A 23145-nucleotide genomic window follows, 5' to 3' on the forward strand; every position below is an offset into this window, starting at 1 on the left:
CAGATGGGCAGCATCGAAATCAGATTGATTATATTCTCTGCAGCCAAAGATGGAGAAGCTCTATACAGTCAGCAAAAACAAGACCTGGAGCTGACTGTGGCTCAGATTATCAGCTTCTTATAGCAAAATTCCAGCTTAAACTGAAGAAAGTAGGAAAAACCACTGGGCCGGTAAGATACAATCTAAATCAAATCCCTTATGAATACACCGTGGAAGTGAGGAACAGGCTTAAGGATTTAGATTTGCTGGACAGAGTGCCTGAAGAACTATGGATGGAGGCCCGTAACATTATACAGGAGGCAGCAACGAAAACCATCCCAATGAAAAGGAAATGCAACAAAGCAAAGTGGCTGTCCAATGAGGACTTACAAAAAGTGTGGGGGGGGGGAGAAGGCAAGCAAAATGCGAGGGAGATAGTGAAAGATAGAGGAAATTGAATGCAGATTTCCAGAAAATAGCAAGGAAAGACAAGAAGGCCTTCTTAAACGAGCAATGCAAAGAAATAGAGGAAAACAATAGAATGGGAAAAACCAGAGATCTGTTCAAGAAAATTGGAGATATGAAAGGAACATTTCGTACAAAGATTACCATAATAAAAGACAATAGTGGAAAGGACCTAACAGAAGCAGAAGACATCAAGAAGAGGTGGCAAGAATACACAGAGGAATTATACCAGAAAGATATGGATGTCTCATACACCCCAGGTAGTGTGGTTGCTGACCTTGAGCCAGACATCCTGGAGAGTGAAGTCAAATGGGCCTTAGAAAGCACTGCTAATAACAAGGCCAGTGGAAGTGATGATATTCCACCTGAACTATTTAAAATTTTAAACTATGATGCTGTTAAGGTGCTACACTCAATATGCCAGCAAATTTGGAAAACTCAGCAGTGGCCAGAGGATTGGAGAAGATCAGTCTACATCCCAATCCCAAAGAAGGGCAGTGCCAAAAAATGCTCCAACGAACACAGAATTGCACTCATTTCACACGCTAGCAAGGTTATGCTTAAAATTCTACAAGGCAGGCTTAAGTAGTATGTGGACCGAGAACTCCCAGAAGTGCAAGCTGGATTTCGAAGGGGCAGAGGAACCAGAGACCAAATTGCAAACATGCGCTGGATTATGGAGAAAGCTAGAGAGTTCCAGAAAGACATCTACTTCTGCTTCATTGACTATGCAAAAGCCTTTGACTGTGTCAACCAAAGCAAACTATGGCAAGTTCTTAATGAAATGGGAGTGCCTGATCACCTCATCTGTCTCCTGAGAAATCTCTATGTGGGACAAGAAGCTACAGTTAGAACTGGATATGGAACAACTGACTGGTTCAAAATTGGGAAAGGAGTATGACAAGGCTGTATATTGTCTCCCTGCTTATTTAACTTATATGCAGAATTCATCATGCAAAAGGCTGGGCTGGATGAATCCCAAACCGGAATTAAGATTGCCGGAAGAAATATCAACAACCTCAGATATGCAGATGACACAACCTTGATGGCAGAAAGTGAGGAGGAATTAAAGAACCTTCTAATGAGGGTGAAAGAGGAGAGCGCAAAATATGGTCTGAAGCTCAACATCAAAAAACCCAAGATCATGGCCACTGGTCCCATCACCTCCTGGCAAATAGAAGGGGAAGAAATGGAGGCAGTGAGAGATTTTACTTTCTTGGCCTCCGTGATCACTGCAGATGGTGACAGCAGTCATGAAATTAAAAGACGCCTGCTCCTTGGGAGAAAGGCGATGGCAAACCTAGACAGCATCTTAAAAAGCAGAGACATCACCTTGCCAACAAAGGTCTGTATAGTTAAAGCCATGGTTTTCCCAGTAGTGATGTATGGAAGTGAGAGCTGGACCATAAAGAAGGCTGATCGCCGAAGAATTGATGCTTTTCAATTATGGTGCTGGAGGAAACTCTTGAGAGTCCCATGGACTGCAAGAAGATCAAACGCATCCATTCTTAAGGAAATTAGCTCTGAGTGCTCACTGGAAGGACAGATTGTGAAGCTGAGGCTCCAATACTTTGGCCACCTCATGAGAAGAGAAGACTCCCTGGAAAAGACCCTGAAGTTGGGAAAGATTGAGGGCACAAGGAGAAGGGGACGACAGAGGACGAGATGGTTGGACAGTGTTCTTGAAGCTACAAACATGAGTCTGACCAAACTGCGGGAGGCAGTGGAAGACAGAAGTGCCTGGCGTGCTCTGGTCCAGGGGGTCACGAAGAGTTGGACATGACTAAACGACTAAACAACAAGAATGCTCTTAGCCTTTTTGCACGTCCACCAAATGTAGTAGAACATGCCTTCATTCTCTTTACACTTTCAACATATGTTGGTAGTGTACTTGTACATTTTTGCTAATCTTGTGGGAGTCAAATACCATCGGTACATCATTTTCATATAATTTTCTGTCAGCGAACAGCACGTGGTGAACTTCAAATCCTCCCTCCATAATCTTTCGCAATCGGCAAGTTGTATATTATACCCAACATCTTTTGCCCAATGAATCATTACTGCTTTTACCTCTTCATCTTTAGTTTCCCATTCCAACAGCAATTTATACATTTTTGACAATAGTTTCTCATTATTTCCCAACAACTCTCTTGCAAACCTTGACAGTTTTTTACTGAAACCCAATCCTTTGTCCAACCTAAATAGATCATTTAGTTGGTGGTATTGTAACCAATCTGTTAGTAATTGTCTTATATCCTCAAATTTTTCACCTTTAATTGGTTTCCTACAGTTAACAGCTCTTTGTAAGTTGCGCATTCACCTTCCATGTTGTTTTTTTAAACTGATATTGCTTCTAATGGTGATAACCACCATGGAGTGGGAATTTTTATAATTTTCCCATACAGCATATATTGATTTTCTTACAACATGGTTCAGGAATCCCTTATGTACTTATGTTTTCCATACCAAAGATATGCATGACATCCAAATCTGTTATCATAACCTTCCAGATCTAATATATCTGAATTCTTTAATGTTATCCCTTCATGAAGCCAGCAGAGGCAGGACACCTCATAATATAACTTTAAATCTGGCAAGGAGAATCTTTAGTAACTTATATTTAATCCTTGGCTTCCCCCCCTGCCAGTTAGATTTAGATATGTCCTTTTGCCATTGTTTGAAGTGTCCTGCTCCACTAACTATCGGTATGGATTGGAATAAAAATAACATTCTAGGCAATACATTCATTTTTATTACCGAGATCCTTCCCCATTAGCATAAATTTTTTCTTCCCCATACCTCCATATTCCTTTTTATTTCATTCCAAACTTGTCCCTGCCACAGACTGGTTTTCCAAGTTCCACCATTGGTGTCCTGGGTCTAAGTCGTCTTCTTCTGTGTCATCTCTGGGGGGTTCTTGGGCTAGTGCCTCCCACCACTCTTCATCATCCATCCAGGCCCCTGAAACGAACTTCGAACATGCCTGTACAGTGGTACCTCGGGTTACATACGCTTCAGGTTACATACGCCTCAGGTTACATACGCTTCAGGTTACAGACTCTGCTAACCCAGAAATATTACCTCGGGTTAAGAACTTTGCTTCAGGATGAGAACAGAAATCATGCTCTGGCGGTGCGGCGGCAGCGGGAGGCCCCATTAGCTAAAGTAGTGCTTCAGGTTAAGTAAGGACCTGAAACTGTTCTTAATCTGAAACACCGCTTTAGCTAATGGGGCCTCCTGCTGTTGCCGTGCCGCCGGAGCACGATTTCTGTTCTCATCCTGAAGCAAAGTTCTTAACCCGAGGTACTATTTCTGGGTTAGCAGAGTTTGTAATCTGAAGCGTATGTAACCTGAAGTGTATGTAACCTGAGGTACCACTGTATTAGATATTTTGGGAAGGGGTTTGTCTGTCTGTTCCAGCCACCTATCAAACTTGACCTGTGAGTGGTGGGTCAGGGAGCTCTACCCCAGACTTGTCACCAAAACAGCAGTGTCAGTGCCCCTTTTTTTAGATAACTGACAATGACTTTTCCTTGTTTGAAGAAGCACTCTCTTTGAGCACTAACCCCTTGAATATGTTCTCGTTCATTCCCAACTGACAGTAACACACCAGAAGCAAAGTAGCCTAAGAAAATGAACCAGTGTTCCCTGAGTTTGCAAGTTACCCTCACAAATTTTACTGAGCTTCTCTCAGTTAATCAGCAAAAATTATTTGATTTGTCATTTTGAAGCCTTATGAAATGGGCTGTAACAGAGGAAGCATGTTTTTTCTTCAGAGGGGGGTAAGTGGGGATTGTGGGGGTTGGGCTGGATGGCCTTTGGGGTTCCCTTCCAAGTCTACAATTCTATGATTCTAGGTAGCTTCTGCCATTTCTTCCCCCCGCTATGCTGTGGGCTGCCATGCTGTCTGCTGATAAGGGAGCTTGCTGGCAGCTGAATGAGTTGGAAACACTGCAGCTTGCCAAAGCTGAAAATAATTCAGACCCAAAATGCTAATTTACTCTGTCTGGCTCCCCCCTGCCCCCCCATTGGACTCCAGAGAGACGGAGCCGCACCGTCACCCGCAGCAGGGAAGGCAAATGAATTCACAACAGCATTGGAAAGACTTGGGGGCCTGCAAGGCAAGCGCTCTCCCTGGCTCACGCTGTGGACCTCTGCTACCCAAGGGCAAGAGTGCCAGTAGGGAAGATGCCTCTGTCCTGGTTCTGGGCAACGTCAGCCTTGGGTGATAATTGGAGACATCAGCATCTCCTTCACTCGTGGACATCCAAGGAAGCTGGGTGTTGGAAGATTCAGAACAGACAAATGGACAGACTTCTTCACCCTGTGCGTAGAACTCACTCCCACAGGAGGCAGTGATGGCCACCGACTTAGATGTCTTTAAAGGAGGATGAGACACATTCATGGAGGAGGAGAAGGCTATCGATGGCTACCAGCCACAATGGCCATGCTCTGACCGCCACAGTTGGAGGCAGCGATGCTTCTGAATCCCAGTTGCTGGAAGCCACAGGAGGGGAGGGGATTGCTTTTGTGTCCCAAAACTGCTTGTGGCTTCCTCCTGGGGCATCTGCTTGACCACTGTGAGAACTGGATGCTGGGCTGTAGCCCTGATAGAGCCGGCTCTTCCCAAGTTCTTATGTTCTGAGAAGGATCAAAGTGGAGTTGGGAGTCCTCCCAGCAGCAGGTGGCAAATGGTCTTTGGATACCTGGTTGAGGTCACAGGTTGCGCCAAGCTGGTGGGGTTCAAGCTGGCATTGGTATCTGGGGACTGACAATGTTGTGGTAAAGATGGGCTTGGACAGCTTAGGGAGGAGCTTTTCTGAACTTCCAATTGTTGAAGTGCAATCTCTAGAGCGTTGCCGTTTATTTTACTTTTTTACAGTGTTTGCTCTTTGCACTTCAGCCAAAACAGCTACCAGAGCAGCTTGCGTACAATTGCTCAGAAACATGGCAGTCCCAGCTGTCAGACTCACAGATTAAAGACAGGACACAAAAGAAGAAAGGGGCAGGGAGGGAAGAGGAGGGAAATCTCAACTCTGGCACCAAACGCTAAAGTGGAATAGTGCTTTCTTATAAGGATAATCTGGAATGGAGGTCATTTCAGGGCATCAGGAGGTGTTTGTTGGAGCTGATCTCTCTGCAGACTGATAAGAGTGTGACCAGGTGGTAAGATGAACATAGGATGGACCACTTCCGCCACAGCCGCCATGGCAAACAGCTGTTCCTGCAGTAATGGATGCCAGCCATGCAGTTAGTTAAGGATAATTTGGGAGTAATTATCCTTGTAAGCCCCAACCCCCAGGTTGGGGGGAGAGATTTCCCTTGTGGATCGTCCGATAACTGCTTCTCGCTCCGATGGAATGCAGGGGCAGGGACGCAGAGTGCATAGCACTGCACATATTGGAAACTCTCCAAGGCGATTGCCATGAACGGCGGTATCTCTGTTTTTTGTAAAATGTATCTGATTTTGGACATAAGAAACGTGTTTTGGAAGAAGGAGAAAGATAACCTGCTAAACGAATCAGCCACTGGGTGCCAAGGTTTTGATCTGGAGAGGACTTTCGTTATCATAATTGGAATGCTACGTAAGTGAGGAGGCGCCTTTGTTCTCTTTGTGTATTTCTTGTGCTATGATTTGGCAAGTCTTCACTGAAGAGGAATCAATTATTAATGGAATGAAATTATTAATGAATTACAACTATATATGGAATGCTAGAGGGATTCAACAAGAACCTATAATTTTCTTCGTTGTTGTTGTTTAGTAGAGTAGTCGTGTCTGACTCTTCATGACCCCATGGACCAGGCACTCCTGTTTTCCACTGCCTCCCACAGTTTCGTCAAATTCATGTTGGTCGTTTCTATAACACTGTCCAACCATCTCTTCCTCCGTCGTCCCCTTCTCCTTGTGCCCTCAATCTTACCCAACATCAGAGTTTTTTCCAGAGAGTCTTCTCTTCTCATGAGGTGGCCAAAGTCTTGGAGCCTCAGCTTCACGATCTGTCCTTCCAGTGAGCACTCAGGGTTGATTTCCTTCAGAATGGATAGGTTTGAGCTTTTTGCAGTCCATGGGACTCTTTTCTTTATGGAGTACTTAAAAGAATAGACTGTGTGAAATACTGTGATGATTTGTGACATTGCCTGTTAAAGAGAGCTCTGATTCTGATTTATTATGGTTTTGGGAAGGCACCAGCTCGTTAGAAGGAACAGGGAGATAAACACTGGAAGTAGGCCAGAAGCCGTGGCCGGGCTCTGGAATGCTTTCGGATGGGACAAAATGGAGACGTGTCACACGTAGAAATCAGTTCTCGAAGGAGGGGCAATGTTGAAGAAAACTGACTGATTACAACAGGAAGGGGGGAAAGAAGGTAAATAAATATTTTACACAGCTACAGGATATAAAACTCCCTCTGCAATTGAATGGATATGGATTTATTAAATACGTTCGAAAGTGGTCACATCAATGGCTGCAAAAACCCCCACAAAGGATTAAGATTGGAATTGTGGAACTTGGACTAATTAAGAGAATTGGCGCAGGTTCAAGGAATAACATCAATAACATCAACTCCTGAGAGCCGGAACATGGGAAGTCATCCAAAAATGTTGATTTCGGAACTGATTAATTGGTTCTTTTGATTGTATTGTGATTTGGCATGATTTGGTATTGTATTAATGTGGCCTCCATTGGATTGTTATTAATGAAAAATTAATAAAAATTATCATAATAAAAGAACATAAGAAGGACCTTGTGGATTTCGTCCCGCATCCTGTTCTCACAGTGGCCTGTGGTATGAGAGAGGGAGAAACAGTTTTCTCTGTCCACTTTCTGTTCATCATTTTATGAACTTCAATCCTGTCTCCTCTTACTCGCCTTTTCTCTCAACTAAAAAGTCCCAAACTCTGCAACCTTTATTTATAGAGGAGTCCCTCTTTTCCTTGGATCATTCTGGTTGCCTTTTTCTGAACCTTTTCCAACTCTACAATATCCTTTTTGAGGCGACCAGAACTGGACACAGGATTCAAAGTGCAGTTGCACCATAGTTTTCAGCATTATGATGCCAGCAGTTTTATTTTCAATTCCTTTCCTAATGATCCCTAGCATGGAATTTGCCATTTTCACAGCCATTGCACTTTGGAGTGACATCTTCATTGAGACCCAAGGTCTCGCTCCTGGTCAGTCATCGCTAGTTCAGACCCCAGGCACATGTACGGGCAATTAAGACATTTTGGTCCCACATGTATCACTTTACACATTTCACTGAATATCATTTGCCAATTTTACCACCCATTTTCTTACTTTGGAAACATTATTTTGGAGCTCTTTGCAATCTCTTTTTTAACAACTTCCCATCATCAGCGAACTTGACTGCCTCACTGCTCCCTCCTAATGCACCAGCTGGCCCCTCTCTCTTGTCTCCTTCCAGCTGCCGTTGAAGCCTGTGTCCTCCACGGCCTCAAGCGGCGGGCGGCGGGCTTCCTGCGCAGCAACAAGATTGCTGCCCTGTTCATGAAGGTGGGGAAGAGCTTTCCTCCTGCTGAGGAATTGTCCCGGAAGGTGCAGGACCTGGAGCAGCTCATTGAGAATGTGTAAGTCTATGCTCTGAGCCTGGGCGTGCGCATGGGGCTGAGACGTGGCCAGACATCAGCTGGAATGGGGCTTCAAGCAGCAGAAGGAGATCTTCGGCCCTTGCATCTCATCCCCAGCGTCAGGCCCCTGGAGAAGTCTGGAGGGCCATTGGACCTGGGTTGCTAGTGCAAGACCTATGTGATTTTATGGTGGTATTTTTATTTACTGTAAGAGGATTGTTTGATTTTATTCATTATTTCTTCATGGGTGTTCTCATTAATTGTTCATTGTTTAAATTTTGTTATATTTTGTAACTTGGTAAATTATGTAATTATTTTTTTATTTGTGAGCCACCTTGAACATAGTTTGTTCTGGAACGGCAGCATCCAAATAAACAATGACGATGCTGAGACTCCTGGACCAATAATTTTTGTGACATGAAAAAGTAGCCTCTGATTTAGCCCCAAACTGGTCTGTGCAGATTAGGCCTTCTTTTGCTGCAATTTTCCTTCCACATTCTTAAAAACCTGGGTTATATCCTTTTGTAAGCAAATATGTCCAGTAAATAGATGAGTGCATCAACTTTGTGCATGTCTTTCTGGGAGATTTTGGCCGGCCACAGATGTGGGTGAATGTGGGACTTGTTATCCCTTCTCCCCTAAGGCGAAACCAGAGCCCGGGTGTCCAGGAGAGCACACGGAAGGCTTCCAAGCTCCCCAGCCTCTCCCCGCAGGCCATCAAGCACCTCTGGATACGGACGGCACTTTTTGAAAAGGTCCTGGACAAAATAGTGCTCCACTTGGTGGAAAACAGCAGGTAAAGAGAGACAATGAGTGGCGGCAGTTTCCTTTGCCTGCCTCCGCTCCTGCAGGAGACATCCGTAAGGTTCGTTTGCACAGTGAAACTTTGGTCTTTTCAGCATCTGGGTTCATTGGACTTCACATGGGAAGTAGGTCTTGTGATGAATTCCCCATGTGCCTGATCAATTTGTGGAGATCCAGAGGTTGTTTTAGGCCATTTGGAAAGCATGTCTGAAACTGTCTTCTGTTGGACAAGAAGAGCCTGCAGCAAAATGTTGCAGTGCCCCCCCCCGCAAAGCAGGAATGTTTTTTTGAGGTTATGATATTATAAGTTGCTGGAGGTTTGAGTAGTTTTCCATTTTTACTTCCCAACTGATGCACAACATTTTGTTTCTGAGACATGTCCGGTTGAGCTGGGGAGAGATACTTTACTCCCTTAGGTTTTAAAATATAAAAATAAATAAAATAAGTCACCTTGGAATCTCTCTGGATTAGAAGGTGGAGTAGAAATCAAATAAACAAACAAATTAATAAATAAATAAAGGGCAAAACTTTAATAATATCTAGTGATATTCAAAACCACTATGAACATAGCTATAAACTATACAATGTACAGAAGCCAACACACTTCTATTAAGGATAAAAACATGTCTCTGTGTGGTTAACACCAGACTGCAAGTACTGCAGAACAGCTTGTTGCCCTTGGGCTGAAGGCATTTTGCCTAAATTTTAGGTGCTGCAATTGAGTATTGTATCATGTCTTCTGATGGGGGCTCAACATTCTCAGCTGCTGGTCAAAGCTTGCCAGCAAGGGATAGGGTCTAGTGGGGTGCTGGATTCTCCCTGGCTGGGGCCAGGTGGGTGGAGCTCTGTCTCTGGGTCTCCTTGGGCAAACACAGATCAGGAGGAGAATTGGGCAGCGCAAGATAATTTGTGATTTTGGAAGGAGTGGAGTGGGCTTCTTGTAGTGGGAAAGCTTCTTATCTTTCCCCCCTTTTTCCCTCTCTCTTTAACTTCTTAAAAGGTGCTGTCATTTAAAAAGAACATAAAAAGGAAGAAGGCATTGGGTAGTGGGGAAGGAGATAGAGAAAAGTAAGAAGCTCCCACTTCTGTCATGGTAGCCTCTAAAACTGCCCCCATCCCAAACTGTGTCAGGGCCTGTATGGTCACTGAAAAAGTCTCCTCCAATTAGCGCCCTTCAAATAAGGTGGTGTATTTGGGACAGCCATTTAGATCTACCTCTGCAAAGAAATCTATGCCTTCCTTTTGGGCATGGATGTGGTAGAGAAGGACATCACTGCCTTTAACCTGTGTGCTTAAAAAGCATTATAGCTACAGGGAAAGGCAGGAGGAAGCCTCACTGATGTGGCATCAGGCTGAATTTTAGTCCCCTGCAGGCCAGACTGAAAGGAGGCTCTGGCAACAGCAGAATTTAAATCCTGTCATTTGTGTTAATTCAAGCCTGTTTCCTTCTCAGCTCCTTTTCCAACAGACTGATAAAATGGTATCCTAGCTTAAGACAAGCTCATAATTTTTCAGTGAGCAGATTAATGGTCATACAATAGCCTAGTTCAGTGCTGGAGAATTTTCACTTTTACTGGCATGCAGAGGCAACTGGAGGATTACCCAGCGGTATGTTAAATGCAGTGCTGTGCTAAAAAAAAAAGCCCTCACCCCATTATTTCCCCCCAACCATGCTCCATCAATTAATGAGAGAAATTACATTTGGAAGTTAACAAGGGGGAGAGGAAATTTTGGTGAGGTTCTCATGGATTTTGGGGGTGCTGACCTTATTGGTAAATTGGCCCGGGGGTGGCTGTGCAGCTGGCAGCCTTACTGGGTGCCCCCAATGAAAGTGATGATGTCATTGGGTCCCTCCTCCCACAGGGCATTTTTGGACGGGGCAGTGTGGGCAGCCAGGGAAGCTGTAGAGCGCTGGAGAAATGTTTCCTGGAAGATGCACGCACCATATCCTTCCTGGGGTTATTAAAGCCTTTCTCTCTCTCTCCTTGTTTTCTGTCTGTACAGCAAATACTATGAGAAGGAAGCCCTGCTGATGGATCCAGTTGATGGGCCAATCCTTGCCTCTTTGCTGGGTAATGTGGCTTTGCTTGCTTCTGCGCTGACACCCTGATGTACTTTGGGGCTGACAAATGTGCTTTTCTGAAGTGCTGTTGAGTGGTAAAACCTGACTGTTTTGGAGCAATACTTTGCTTGTGTTCGAGATGCTGGGAGTGAATTTTCAAGTTATACAGATAAAGTCTTTTAGAGTAGGTACTTGCAGTTGGGCAGGACCAGAGGTAGAAGTGCATGGGGCACAGAGCCAAGGGTGAAACTCCTGCCTGGCTACATTTCAGCAAAAGTCAGAGGTTTCCATGCAAGCAAACAGAATAATTATTGCAGTTCCAGGATACCTTCCAGTGGAGCAGGAACACCTGAGAAGGGGGTGGAGATGGGGTGGGGCATTCGTTGTCTGGAGTGGGAGTGGGAGCATGGTCTGGGGAGAGTCTCAGGTCCCCTGCCCTTGCTCTATATCAGTTGGAGACTCAGGTTTGGGAAACCCTGCTCTAGGCAATAAGAGCCCCCACTCCTCAGTATATCTTATTGTATCAGCTAGGTTTCCCCCTTGGCTGTTTTCTGCTTCCTCTAATGAATGGAGAGAAGAGATGGGGATGCCTTCAGGGAAATGGGGGGGGGGCATACCTGCTCCCCAGTGCCCCCAACTGGAACCCTGGAGAAAGTGGGTAGAGAAAAGTTTTTCTTCCTCTCTCATAACACTAGAACACGTGGACATCCCTTGAAGATGAATGTGGGAAGATTGAGGAGAGATGCAAGAAAGTCCTTCTTCATGCAGCGCGTGGTTAAACTATAGAACTCCCTCCCACAGGAGGCAGTGATGGCCACCAACTGGGATTGGGCAGATTCATGGAGATACGGGCTATCAGTGGCTCCTAGCCGCAATGGCTCTGCTCTGCCTTCACAGCTGGAGGCAGTAAATGCATCTGAATCCCAGTTGCTGGACGCTGCAGGAGGGAGATAGAACTTGTACTCAGGCATTGCTTGTGGGTTTCACTTTGGGGCATCTGGCTGAACTCAGTGGGCCACCAGCCTGATTCAGCAGGCTCTCCTTGTGTGCTCATGTTCTTCATTATGGTGTCTCAAGGTTTTGGGTTCTTGCATCAAGGGCATGCTGCACACACTGGTACTCCGACCTTCTGGGATTTTCCTGATTAATTCAGTGCTCTGGAATTTGGTCCAGCTGGGGGGGGGGTCTGTGTGTTTGGGGAGCAGTGGCAAATGGGGGATGGGCGCCTACCAGCTTGCTCTCCTTGTTTCCTCTGCCTGCCCTGCCTATTGCCTCCTTCCACAGTGGGACCTTGTGCACTGGAGTACACCAAGATGAAGACCGCCGACCATTTCTGGACCGACCCCTCGGCTGACGAGCTGGTCCAGCGCCACCGAATCCACAGCTCTCACTGCCGCCAAGACTCGCCCACCAAACGCCCAGCTCTCTGTGTAGGTTTCAGAAGCTGCAGGGAAGCAGCTGGGACTGTGGGGCATGTGTGCACATGCACATGTGAGGTTATTGATGTCTTTGTGTCATGCATGTTGTGGGGAAGGTTCATGACCAACACATTGAAATCATCATTAAAGACAGCACTCTAAAACATTCAAAAGATAAAATCAGCAACCAGCTAAAAACCGATTAAAACATCCATCAACATTCTACATGTCTGGGTAGCCTTGTCTAAACAAAAACATTTTTAGCATGCGCTGAAAAGAGTACGGTGGAGGTGCCTGCCTGGTGTCAATAGGCAGGGACTTCCAAAGTGTTCGGGTGCTGCCGTACTAAAATATTGATTCTTACAAAAGCAGAACAAGTATTACGTGGTGCCAGTTGCAGTGCCAGTTCTGCAGATCAAAGTGGTTAAGTGGGTGCATATGGCAGGTAAGGCAACCTAACAGGTAAACTGGTTCCAAGTTGATTTCCTGGCTGGATTCTCCTAGATTCAGAAGAGGCATTCCAGTGGAAGCATGGACGACCGGCTGTCTCTCTCAGCCAGAGACTACGTTGAGTCGCTGCATCAGAACTCCAGAGCCACACTCTTATACGGCAAAAATAATGTCTTGGTGCAGCCGGTGAGTAGAGCAAAGACAGTAGCCTCTCTGGGTCAGAAAGGGGTTGCTTTGAAACCAAATCTAGTAGCCACTAGCAAAGGTGGGAAGCACGATAAATCTTTTACCATGGTCAAATGATCAATGCTGAAACACTGAGCATACATACAGTTATGCTAGCTGTGAGGAGAACTCAGGAAATTTGCAGAATGCTAGCAATTTCTCTCCCCACCCCCAACCATGGAGTGAGTAGAAATCTCTCTTCGTAACCCTCTGGGCTCTGTAATGTCATGGCCCCCCAGTCATAAGAGCTGGAAACTGGCCTCTTAATTTTTTAACAGAGATTTTCAAGATGCAGAACAGACCCCCAGAGAGTGTTTGACCCTTGGCTATAACATTATAACAATAGCTAGGCTGTCACAGGTTCCCCTGTACACATCTAGCAGATCCTGGAATGGGCATGTCTAGTAGGATTGTGCTGTAAGCCATTCAGCTTGAGTTGACTCCCAGAGTGCGGTCCGGGGGGCACTTTCCCGAAGCTAAGCAGGGCCAGGTCTGGTCAGTGCCTGGATGGGAGGCTTGCCTGGCAATGACATTGCTAGGTACTTAAAGAACGGCACATAGGTCAAATTTGCATAAAATCTACATATGTTGAGCTTTGTGTACAGAAGTCCCAGGTTCAATCCCCAGCATCTCCAGGTCCAGTGTAGACCAGGCTTCCTCAAACTTGGCCCTCCAGATGTTTTGGCCTACAACTCCCATGATCCCTAGCTAGCAGGGCCAGTGGTCAGGGATGATGGGAATTGTAGTCTCAAAACATCTGGAGGGCCGAGGTTGAGGAAGCCTGGTGTAGTAGACAATACTGAGCTAGATGAACCCAGGGTCACCTGGCAGCAGCTGTTCCATCAGGTGGCAGGAGAGGAGCGGAGAGAAGGGCCAGGGCCGTCTGACCAGCCTTGTTGGGCATGTCCTTCCATGGCATTTTTCTGGCCCAGCTGCCCATTAGAAGAATTCATTGAATTCAAAGTATTGCACTTGGGCAAAAAAAAATGAGAGGCACAAATACAAGATGGGTGACACCTGGCTTGAGAGCAGTACATGTGAAAAGGATCTAGGAGTCTTGGTTGACCACAAACTTGACATGAGCCAACAGTGTGACACGGCAGCTCAAAAGGCCAATGCAATTCTGGGCTGCATCAATAGGAGTATAGCATCTAGATCAAGGGAAGTAATAATGCCACTGTATTCTGCTCTGGTCAGACCTCACCTGGAGTACTGTGTCCAGTTCTGGGCACCACAATTCAAGAAGGACACTGACCAACTGGAACGTGTCCAGAGGAGGGCAACCAAAATGGTCAAAGGCCTGGAAACGATGCCTTATGAGGAACGGCTAAGGGAGCTGGGCATGTTTAGCCTGGAGAAGAGGAGGTTAAGGGGTGATATGATAGCCATGTTCAAATATATAAAAGGATGTCACATAGAGGAGGGAGAAAGGTTGTTTTCTGCTGCTCCAGAGAAGCGGACACGGAGCAATGGATCCAAACTACAAGAAAGAAGATTCCACCTAAACATTAGGAAGAACTTCCTGACAGTAAGAGCTGTTCGGCAGTGGAATTTGCTGCCAAGGAGTGTGGTGGAGTCTCCTACTTTGGAGGTCTTTAAGCAGAGGCTTGACAACCATATGTCAGGAGTGCTCTGATGGTGTTTCCTGCTTGGCAGGGGGTTGGACTCGATGGCCCTTGTGGTCTCTTCCAACTCTATGACTCCATGATTCTATGATTCATAAATAAGCACGTCTACCTGAGTTTGCTGATTTCCTCCTCCCTCCTGTTCCATTTTCTTTTTGTTCCATGTTTTTATAGATTATAAGGCTCTGCGAATCAGGATGGGCTGTAACTCAGGGGCAGAGCATCTGCTTTGCATACAGAAGGTCCCAAGTTCAAATCTCGGTATCTCCAGGCAGGGCTGGGAGAGAAGGACCCCCGTCTGAAACACAGAGGAGCTGCTGCCAGTCAGTGCAGACAGTACTGAGCTAGACGGACCAAGGGACTGACTCCGTAGATGGCTGCTTGCTTTGCTAATCCTTTCTTTGCTGTATAGCAGAATAATTAAAGAAAAAGCACCAAATAGATATTTAAATAATAAAAAAATTAAAAAGCAAACAACTCTTCTTCCTGTTCCTCTTTTCTTAGCGGGACGATATGGAGTCCATCCCAGGATATTTGTCCCTTCACCAGACTGCTGACGTCATGACTCTCAAGTGGACCCCAAACCAACTGATGAATGGCTCTGTGGGTGATCTGGACTATGAGAAAAGGTGAGCAGCACAGAGAATAGATTATCCTAATTATTTTTATCCTAATAACAGGATAAAAAAGCAGCATAAAAAGAAACTAAAGTAAGCAGCAACATTATAAGCTCAGTCAGTAGAGCATGAGCATCTCAGGGTTGAGGGCTTGAGCCCCATGTTGGGCAAAAGGGGTTGGACTGGATGACCCTCATGGTCCCTTCCAACACTTCAGTTCTATGATTCCATGAAAAAGTATAGTCATGTCACCCACTCCAAAAGAAGAAAATTAACAAAAGGCTAGTCCCTGCAGCGGTTAAGTTGCTGCAGCACAGAATTTATCCACGTTGAAAACAATTGATCAGCCTCCCTCAACCTGATGCCTTGTGGACAGCAACTCCCATTAGCGCTAGCTGGGGCTGATGGGAGTTGTAGTTGAAAACACCCGGAAGGCACTAGGCTGGGGGAGGCTGCAATGGCTGCGTTTTGACCTGACAGGAGTATTTTGACCTGAAAGGATGTCAAGGTTGCCAAGGAGTGTGGTGGAGTCTCCTTCTTTGGAGGTCTTTAAGCAGAGGCTTGACAACCATATGTCAGGAATGCTCTGATGGTGTTTCCTGCTTGGCAGGGGGTTGGACTCGATGGCCCTTATGGTCTCTTCCAACTCTATGATTCTATGATTCTATGATTCTATATGCTTTGGAGCTTCCTGGCAGATTTAATTAGAGGAGTTTGATACAGACTTCTGTGTAGATCTTGGCAAAAGGAGCCCTGCAGGGCAGCCCAAACCATCTGTGGGCACCTGGAGGAAGGAGGCTGGACTACACAGGGGTGGGAGGGTGGGGGAGCTTTCTTCACTTCTTAGACAAATTCATCGCTAGGAGAGAGCTATCGATGGCTCCTGGCCAGCCTGGTTCTGCTCTGCCTCCACAGTCAGAGGCAGCTGTGCATCTGAATCCCAGCTGCTCAAAACTGAAGGTGAAGAGACGACTCTAGTGCACAGGTCCTGCACAGACATCTGGTTGGCCCCTGTGAGAACAGGATGCTGGCTGAGATGGGCCCCTGGCCGGATCCAGCAGGCTTTGCTTATCAGCAGCTGTGCTTGTCCAGATTCCTGCTGACTCCTCCTTCCGCTGGGTGGGGCTCCGTATTCTGGCCTCAAGCACGTTGTCCCAGCTGCTGCATTTCCCCAAAGGTCAAGGGGAAAACGCCTGCTTTCCTGTGTTTGCTTTTGCAAGGCCTCAGGGAGCATGGCTGCACTTTTTCAGCTTGGGCAAAGAGAAGTGAAAGGCAAATGAAACCCCAAAAGGTTCAGTCACCGCCTTTTGAAGAAGGATCTGAAGGGTCGGAGCTTGTCCTGCCCACTCAGGCTCCTCCATTTAAAGCACTACAGTGGCACCTCGGGTTAAGTACTTAATTCGTTCCGGAGGTCCGTTCTTAACCTGAAACTGTTCTTAACCTGAAGCACCACTTTAGCTAATGAGGCCTCCTGCTGCCGCCGCGCTGCTGGAGCACGATTTCTGTTCTTATCCAGAAGCAAAGTTCTTAACCTGAAGCACTATTTCTGGGTTAGCCAGAATGTGTAACCTGAAGCGTATGTAACCTGAAGCGTATGTAACCCGAGGTACCACTGTACAACTCCACTTAAAAGAATCATGGCGTACCCCAAAGAATTCTGGGAAGTGTAGTTTGGGAAGGGTGCTGAGAGTTGCAGAGGGACTCCTCTTCCCCTCCCAGAGTTACAATTTTCAGAGTGGCTTAACAGTCAATCCCTTTTCAGCAGAAACTGAAAGAGGAATGTGGGGTGTCTGTCTCCTAATATCTCTCAGGGGCCTTAACATTTGGAATAATTGTGTGAATGAGGATTCTAACATTTAAGTCACTTAAACGTTTCAATAAAGCTGAAACGCAACAAACAGCAATTCAGGTTTTATGCAGATTTCTATTCACTGTGATTTAACACTCAAGAGCACTTTTCACGGAGCAGAGGAAGAAAGAGCACTCGGATACAGAGCTTTCAAGTGCGAATCATGCCTGGGAAGGGAGGAGGAAAAGGTGAATAAGTCCTTAGTTGTGCTCGTCATGGGTTAGGAGGGGAGGAGGGCTGCCCAGCATCAGAGCCAGTGAACGCTCTGCTGGGGTTGAGGCAGAATGGCCGGCACTCTTCATACTGCTTTGTGCCAGTTGTCAGCAGGGATTTTCTGAGCGAAAGCCTGGACCTTCCGCCAAAGCCAAACACACACACACAAAGAGAGAGAGAGAGAGAAAGTGCCATCCTTGCTCATGTTGCTTGTCAACCTCCCCCTCACCCCACTCCTTCTACTCCCTGGCCGCCACCCTCCTCCCCATTGGGCAGGTGCTGCCTAGCTAGCCTCTAAGTTTGTCATCACACTCTTTTTCACAGTGCTACCTACTGGTGGTTGCGTGAACTGCAGAGCATGACAACAGCCTTAGATGGTTATGTATACAGTGGTACCTTGGGTTACAGATGCTTCAGGTTACAGATGCTTCAGGTTACAGACTCCGCTAACCCATAAATATTACCTCGGGTTAAGAACTTTGCCTCAGATAAAAATTTTGAAGAGAGGGAAAGGATTTGCTGAAATGGATAATTGACTTAGAATACAAAAAAGGGAGGTGTGAGGAGGTCAGGGAAACAAGCAAATGAAAGATAAGTTATGGGAAGGCTCAATTTGGTTTTTTGTTTTTTTGTTTTTAATTGTTTCTATTTTTCTGTTTTTTTATTGTCATGTGTTGTTTTGCTATTGTTTAATTTGGTTTTTTTCTTTTGCCTTTTTGTAAACTTAAAACCTTAATAAATACTATTTAAAAAATAAATAAAAAGAACTTTGCCTCAGGATGAGAACAGAAATCGCGTGGCCGCAGCGATTAACCTCAGGTTAAGAACAGTTTCAGGTTAAGAACGGACCTCCAGAACGAATTAAGTTCTTAACCCGAGGTGCCACTGTATAAGAAGATATATCTAGATCAGTGTTTCCCAACCTTTTTTGGGCAAAGGCACACTTGTTTCATGAAAAAAATCTCGAGGCACACCACCATTACAGCCCCGTGACGTCAGCGCGCAGCGTCACGCCGGGAGGGACATGAATTGCTAGCAAATTACATAATCACCTCCTTGCGGGCTGGCTCATCTTCTCCGAAGTCAGAACCCCATTAATTAACAGCACAGACTCACACCATAGCCAAGACGAGGGGGGAAAACCTCAGTCATGCACAGTCATGCACATGTGGGGGCTAAATGAGGACGAAGACTGGGCAGAGAGCAGGGTTCAAATCACCCCACCTGGCCAGGACAATCCCTGGGTGCTCCCTTGGGCCACTCGCCTGACCCACCTCGCAGGGCTGTTGTTGCGAGGATAACATGGGGAGAACCACGCGCGCCCCCGGGAGCTCCTTGGAGGAGAAAGCGGGCGATGAATGCAATGCACGAAATATATGAGAGGCGACCAGGTTTTGCAGGTGAGGGGCCCCTGCCAGCCTCCGCTTCCAACACCCGGCGCAACGACGCCGAAGTTTCCCCCCGGGCTCGGCTCGGGGAGCAGCGCTGCTCCCCCCCGGCTCCCCTTCGCCCTCTCGGCTCTCTCTGCTGCCCACTGGGGACCCCCCTCACCTGCCAAGTCCGGAGTGCCGGTGGAAGTTGCATGCATGCATGCAGGGTGCCGCGTTGCCATTGCATTGCACTGCACTCCATGCAACGCCTGCACGCATGCATTGCCTTGCACGCACGCCAAGGGGTCTCCCCGCGGTCCGATGCGTCCCCTCCGGCGCGGATGCAGCATTGCAAAAATACCCCCCCGACACAGCCCTACCTGGGGGGCAGCCTCCGCCTCCGCCGCTCTGCCTCCGCGGGGATCCCCGGGCTCCATCCTGCCGTCCGATCTCCGCGGGGGCGCAGGCAGGCTGCGCGGGGTCTGCGCGGAAGAGCCCCTGCCCGCCCGGCCGCCGGCGCTGCGCTCATTCCATGGCCGGGAGAAGAGCGCTTCAAACAAAGCGCCCGGCCCGCCAGGCCACGCTGGGAAACGTAGTTTACGCACCCCGCGCGGGCGCGGAGCCCAAGGGCGAGGGGACTACGGATCCCGGCAGCCCCCACGCCGGGGACGGAGGGGGAGAGGCCGGGTGCAGGGATGGAGGGACGGGTGGGCGAGCGAGTGAGTGAGTGGCAGCCGCCAAGCCTTGGCCGAGAGCCAGGAAGGGCCTCCCCAGAGGAGGAGGAGGAGGGAGGCGCAGGGAGGGAGGGAACCCCAGGGGTCATCTAGTGACGGCGCCCCAATCGAAAATTTGACTTAAAAAAAAATAATCTTTCGAATTTTTTAATTTTTCCCGCGGCACACCAGGCAACATCTCGCGGCACACTAGTGTGCCGCGGAACAGTGGTTGGGAAACACTGATCTAGATAATGGTCAATGGTGGTGTCTTAACAGGTTTAGAATCATAGAATTGTAGTGTTCGAAGGGACCACGAGGGTCATCTAGTCCAGTCCTCTGCAATGCAGGAATCTTTCGCCCAATGTGTTGCTTGAACCCACAACCCTGAAATTAAGAGTCTCCTGCTCTACAGACTGAGTTATCCCAGGTTTCCTGCTGAAATGTAATTATGCAGAGTTGCACCAGCCATACTGGTAGCTTAAATGATAGCTTCAGCTGCCAATCAGCAATGCTGCCATCATCTCTACAGGTGAGCTAAATTTTCATAACCAGCTCTTGCAGTTTCAGTGGTCCAACAGGTGGGAGCCAGTCTGAAAGATGACGCATCAATTGCATGTTAACTCAGAACTTCAATATTATTCACTAAATTGGTACAAAAACTGGTAGCATAGATGTAGTGAAAATTGCAGCTTCATTTTTTAAAGTGAGAGAACTCACTGTGGAAGGATTCTCTAATATTGTGGAACTTACTGCCACAGAATTTGGGATGGGTCTCTTTTTTTTGTTGAGCATTTGCCAGGAGTTTAGTTTTGCTTATTCCCACTCCATTTTCTTCCTGTTAGAGGTGGATGTGGGGCTGACCCTTCAGGGAGTTTTCTGAGGGTGACCCCGATGGGCTTTGTTCTTCCCTCTCACAGCATCTACTGGGACTACGCCATGACCATCCGCCTGGAGGACATTGTCTACCTCCACTGCCACCAGCAAGGTAAGAGAGGGGCTGGTTCCACTACAGAATCTGCTTTGGTCGCCCTGTCTGGTGGTCAGTCCAGTTTGGGCTCTGGCTTCACCCACGACTAACCTGGAGGGGAAGCAGGAGAGAAGCACCCCATTCTCTGGAAAGAGAGTAAAAGCTTCTCCACATCAAAACTAGAAACCTGTTGTATGTACGAGGGGATTTAAAGGGCGCACGAGGGGTGCATTGTTGACATTAAGCAGAGGTGTGGTGGCCCTAGGCCATTTGGGGGTGGGGGCAACAAAATGCTTCTGGCTCCCCCTGGAGGCCAGTGGGGTTTCTTTGGACAGAATCTGGTTCTCACCTCTTCCCTCTTTTCTGTCTCTCTCCCCTCACCCGCTTTCTCTTGCCAATAGTAGACAGTGGGGGCACAGTTGTCCTGGTAAGCCAAGATGGCATCCAGCGCCCACCACTGCGATTCCCCAAAGGTGGGCACCTCCTGCAGTTCCTCTCCTGCCTAGAAAATGGGCTCCTGCCCCATGGCCAGCTGGACCCCCCTCTGTGGTCACAGAGGGGGAAGGTAAGGTTGGCTGCAGCCTGGGGGGGGGTGAGGGTGGCCTCTCATGGGTTGGCCTCTCACAGCTCGGGACTGGTAATCTCCACTCAAGAATGACTTTGTAGAGCTGGAAAAGGACAACTGAGGTGATCAAGGGGGGGTGGAGAACCCTCCTACAAGGAAAGGCTGCAGGGCTTTGGACATTATAGTTTAGAGAAAAGGCAAATCATGGCTCATCCTTTTTGCCCTGATCTTTGCAGCCACAGTCCACACTTAAAAGCTCCATGTCCAAACATTTCTTCTTCTTTCTTTGGCTCCAAGCTGTCCCCACAAAAACCCATTCTTTAAAGCTCAATCGGAGCAAACGTCAATTTGGGTTTTCTGCCGAATGACATTTGCTCTGATTGAGCTTCAAAGAATGGGGTTTTGTGGGAAAAGCTCTGAGCAAAAAAAGCACAACCCCAACTCCTGCTCAGACCTGGAGCTTTTAAGTGCAGTCTGTGCCTGGAGACAGTGGAGGAAAGGCAAATGTGCATAAGGCCTAAGAGGAAACCTGATGGAAGTTTATGAAGTCATGCATGGCATGGAGAAAGTGGAGAGGGAAATGTTTTTCTCCTTCTGTCATTACATTAGAACTCATGGGCATCCAATGAAGTTGAAGATTTTAAGGTATATAGACAACAGAAAGGCCTTCTTCACATAGTAAAACTCTGGAACTCCCTCCCACAGGAGGCAGTAATGGCCTCCAACTGAGATGGCTTTAAAAGAGGACTAGACAAATTCATAGAGGTCAAGAGGCCTATCAATGGCTACTGGCCACGATGGCTGCACTCTGCCCACAAGGTCAGGGGCAGCAGTGCTTCTGAATGCCAGTTGCTGGAAACCAGTGGAAGGGAGAGGACTCTTGCGCTTGATTCCTGCTTGTGGGCTTGGCAGAAGAGGCACCTGGCTGGCCACTCTCAGGACAGGCTGCTGGACCAGACGGGCCTCACTGGGCGGATCCAGCAGGCTCTTCTGATGTTCTTATGAGCTGTTCATGGGCTCTGGAAGTGGCAGGTGCAAGAAGGGCTTTGTGGGTCTTCTGTTCTTCTGCTTTGCTTTTAGAGGGGTTGAGGAAGGTATAGGCCTCAGGAGCCCATCGAGGGCACCTGCTGGAGCTCAAGGTCTGTCACAGAGCTCCTGCTTTGCAAGGGGCTCAGGCCCCAGTGGCATCTCCAGGGAGGGCTGAGCTTGAGGCTCTGGGGGTATTCTATCTGGAGTCAAATCGTGTGATTCTAATCCTGCATATAGGATTTAAAAAATATTAATATTCTTCTGACTATCAGTACTGTAGCTAGAAATCACAGGAGGAGAACGTGATCTTGTGCATGGGTCCTGCTTGTGGGTTTCCCATTGGAGCATCTGGTTGGCCACTGTGAGAACAGGATTCTGGACTGGACAGGCACTGGCCTGATCCAGAGGCTCTTCTGATGTTCTTTCCGGAATGAACCCTTGTCGTGAAATATTGTTTTAATCAAATTTAAAAACTGAATGAAGAAAATCAGACTTGAAAAGCAACGAGGGAAAGCTTTGCTAGGGAGGGAAACCTCTGTGATAAGGGGAGACTGTTCTCACCCCCACCCCTTCTCCCCCATGGAAATGTGAGCTTGGCCTTAGGCATTCAGGAAGTTGTGTTAGATTGAGTCAAATAGTAGATCCATCAAGTTTCGTATTGGTTTCACAGACTGGCAGTGGTTCTCCACAGTTTCAGACGGGATAGTTCCTCACATTGGATGGGAATGCTATGGAAGTCTGAGCCTGGGACTGAGCCTGCTCTGGCACTGGCTTGGTCGTTGTTCTGCACTAAATGAGGCAGCCACATTTCTGAAGATCTTTGTTTCCTCCAAGTCTGGTCCTGACTGAAAGGATGCTGGAATCAACAAGGCAGACCCACATGACCTGAAGGTGCTGCTGTGCAATGCCCGGTCAATGATCCACAAGACCACCGCCATGCATGACTTGATTGTGGATGGAGAAATGAGGTTGGATGAGGCAGATGGGTCTGTTCTTGCCGCTGCTTGTCCACCAGGTTTCTCTTACGCACAGCAGCCCAGGTTATTTGGGTGGGGAGGGGGGGGGTTGCAGTGATCTTTAGAAAGTCATTAGCCTGCACCAGGCGTCCTATTGGGACGCCAGTTTTCTGACTGCATGTTCTGGAGCTTGGGCAATAGAGGCAGTGCAGGATTCCTATTACTGTATAACTTCCATACTGCATCAAGGA

The 23145-nt window shown here is 47.4% G+C and overlaps 1 protein-coding gene and 2 long non-coding RNA genes across 3 annotated transcripts in view; 2 read left to right on the forward strand and 1 right to left on the reverse strand.

The window, feature by feature from the left end:
* LOC309517099 overlaps window positions 1-23145 on the reverse strand; it is a 393909-nt gene that overhangs the window by 111047 nt on the left and 259717 nt on the right. The window lies entirely within an intron of this gene.
* Window positions 1-23145, forward strand: part of LOC309517098 — a 136025-nt gene that overhangs the window by 60260 nt on the left and 52620 nt on the right. The window lies entirely within an intron of this gene.
* The window catches only part of SGSM1 (small G protein signaling modulator 1), a 99530-nt gene that overhangs the window by 23765 nt on the left and 52620 nt on the right, over window positions 1-23145 (forward strand). Inside the window, exons 3-10 of the mRNA XM_082196073.1 lie at window positions 7866-8028; window positions 8672-8824; window positions 10837-10904; window positions 12179-12324; window positions 12817-12948; window positions 15117-15241; window positions 20295-20362; window positions 20746-20909. Coding sequence (XP_082052199.1) covers window positions 7866-8028; window positions 8672-8824; window positions 10837-10904; window positions 12179-12324; window positions 12817-12948; window positions 15117-15241; window positions 20295-20362; window positions 20746-20909 — 1019 coding nt within the window. The remainder of the gene's footprint in view (window positions 1-7865; window positions 8029-8671; window positions 8825-10836; window positions 10905-12178; window positions 12325-12816; window positions 12949-15116; window positions 15242-20294; window positions 20363-20745; window positions 20910-23145) is intronic.

This window comes from Podarcis vaucheri (assembly GCF_965113315.1).
Source record: "Podarcis vaucheri genome assembly, chromosome: 13".
Taxonomy (NCBI): domain Eukaryota; kingdom Metazoa; phylum Chordata; class Lepidosauria; order Squamata; family Lacertidae; genus Podarcis; species Podarcis vaucheri.